The sequence below is a fragment of the Mandrillus leucophaeus genome, unplaced genomic scaffold, assembly GCF_000951045.1.
Source record: "Mandrillus leucophaeus isolate KB7577 unplaced genomic scaffold, Mleu.le_1.0 Scaffold54, whole genome shotgun sequence".
Taxonomy (NCBI): domain Eukaryota; kingdom Metazoa; phylum Chordata; class Mammalia; order Primates; family Cercopithecidae; genus Mandrillus; species Mandrillus leucophaeus.
Window position 1 is genome coordinate 162,622 of NW_012105808.1, and position 2,386 is coordinate 165,007.

Consider the following 2,386-nt stretch of genomic DNA (forward strand, 5'->3'; position numbering starts at 1 on the left):
CGGCCTCCCAAAGTGCTGGGATTACAGGCTTGAGCCACCGCGCCCGGCCAATTTTTTGTATTTTTAATAGAGATGGGGTTTCACCATGTTAGCCAGGATGGTCTCCATCTCCTGACCTCATGATCCACCCATCTCAGCCTTTTAAAGTGCTGGGATTACAGGCGTGAGCCACTGTGCCCGGCCAAAAAGTTTCTTCTTTTTTTTTTGAGACAGAGTCTCGCTGGGTCGCCCAGGCTGGAGTGCAGTGGCGCGATCTCGGCTGCAAGCTCCGCCTCCCGGGTTCGCGCCATTCTCTTGCCTCAGCCTCCCGAGTAGCTGGGAATACAGGCGCCCGCCACCGCACCTGGCTAATTTTTTGTATTTTTTTAGTAAAGGGGGGGTTTCACCGTGTTAGCCAGGATGGTCTCGATCTCCTGACCTTGTGATCCGCCCGTCTCGGCCTCCCAAAGTGCTGGAATTACAGGCGTGAGCTACTGCGCCTGGCCCAAAAAGTTTTTAAAAAAGAAATCAAGCCACAGGACAGCCCCTGCCCCAGTCCTTCCTGGTGCCAGGGGCTGCTCTAGAAATATCTATGGCAACACAGCTTCCTGCAGGGACACTCAAGAACCCCACCCTCACAGGGAAGCCTTGCTGGAGTCTTGAGAGGTCCCCAAGTCTCCCATTTCCCCGTTTGTGAAATGGGGTCACTCTGGGAAAAGTTGAGAAACCCCCAGCACAAATCTCTCCCAGAACCTGGGAGCCCGTTCTCAGATCCGAGGTCACGACCCCGTGTTTTGCCCACTTCTGCCCTTATCACAACTGGCAGGAAGTCAGGAATGGGATAAGGTCTCTCCGCTGACCTGTGGGTGCTGAGCTGTTTTTCTGGCAACCCTGAAATAAACACCGGTTTCAGCGCACACGTTTGCAACCAACTTATGGAAAACAACTCTGGCAACATTGCAAACAGCTGAGCCTTTGCAAGGGCAAGAACAGATTCGCCAGTGTGGCCCTGTCACCCGGCACTGCCAGGGCGGGAGGAAATGGGGGGGTTTCCTGAGAAGTGAGACAATGGGGGTTGACTCCAAGAACTCAGCCTCTGGGGGCTGGGCGGGAGCAAAGCCATGTGAACAGGCTTACGCAAGACCTGGATTCTGCCAGCCCAGCTCAGGGATCCTTGCTTCACTGCCTTTGCCACTCAACTCCATCTACAACGCCTCTGTGCTGCATCTAGCAGGCCTGAGTCGGGGGCAGTGGCGGGGGCTGGCTCATAGGTCCCACCCCAAATCAACCCAGCCCTGAATCTGTCTCTGAAAAAATTTACTCAATGCAGGGTCAGAAAAGGTTAAGACCTTGAAGGCAACATAAAAATCTAGGCGGGATAGGTAGAGTGGCTCACGCCTGCGATGTCAGCACTTTGGGAGGCTGAGGCAGGTGGATCACCTGAGGTCAGGAGTTCAAGACCAGCCTGAGCAACATGGTGAAACCCCATCTCTACTAAAAATACAAACATTAGCTGGGCTTGGTAGCGCGTGCCTGTAATCCCAGCTACTCAGGAGACTGAGGCAGGAGAATCGCTTGAACCCGGAAGGCAGAGGTTGCAGTGAGCTGAGATGGAGACACTGAGCTCCAGCCTGGGTAACAGACCAAGACTCCTTCACACACACACACACACAAATTCCAAACCCCTGTCTGTACAGGGGTCAAAGTCCAATCACGGTGACTCAGTTCCCAAGTATGAGATGAGTGTGTCTGTTGCCAAATGTCCAAGCCACGAAGTGAAAAACAGAGTTGGAAGCCAAGATGTGGGGTGGTATGGGCTCTGGGTGTGCCCATACCTCGTAATGTTAGAAGCGTAAGAAAACCCTCCAGACTTGTGTTTAGGGACACTGCGCGTCCCTGCGTGGGCAGCTGTCTCTGGGGTGGGATCCCAGGAAACTCCAGGTTCTCAGTTAAATGGTAACTGTCTCGATGACTCTCAGGTCCCAGTGCCCACATGTTATGTAAGTGGCTTGGCAACCAGACCCAGCGGTGGGGAGTCACTGACACCCCTGTGCCCACGGCAGGGGTGAGGGCAGGGACACCCCCATGCCCTCTCTGGGCACCCTCATAAGATGGGACTGTGATGAGGAGCAGAGCTCAGTTTGGTTTCATTTACATTAAAAAGGCAAATCCCTTGGCCGGATGCGGTGGCTCACACCTGTAATCCCAGCACTTTGGGCGGCCGAGGCAGGCACATCACATGAGGTCAGGAGTTTGAGATCAGCCTGGCCAACATGGTGAAACCCTGTCTCTACTAAAAATACAAAAAAATTAGCTGGGTGTGGTGGCTCGCTCCTGTAATCCCAGTTACTCAGGAGGCTGAGTCAGGAGAATCGCTTGAACCTAGTGGGCGGAGATTACGGTGAGA

At 53.9% G+C, this 2,386-nt stretch overlaps 2 protein-coding genes across 2 annotated transcripts in view; one reads left to right on the top strand and one right to left on the bottom strand.

Annotated features, from left to right (window-relative positions):
* The window catches only part of POLR2E (polymerase (RNA) II (DNA directed) polypeptide E, 25kDa), a 19,076-nt gene extending 17,892 nt beyond the window's left edge, over positions 1–1,184 (bottom strand). The window contains exon 1 of the mRNA XM_011997461.1: positions 1,117–1,184. Coding sequence (XP_011852851.1) covers positions 1,117–1,184 — 68 coding nt within the window. The remainder of the gene's footprint in view (positions 1–1,116) is intronic.
* Positions 1,185–1,820: 636 nt separating this feature from the next.
* GPX4 (glutathione peroxidase 4) overlaps positions 1,821–2,386 on the top strand; it is a 4,313-nt gene continuing 3,747 nt past the window's right edge. The window contains 1 exon segment of the mRNA XM_011997462.1: positions 1,821–1,831. Within this exon segment, the coding sequence (XP_011852852.1) occupies positions 1,821–1,831 (11 nt within the window).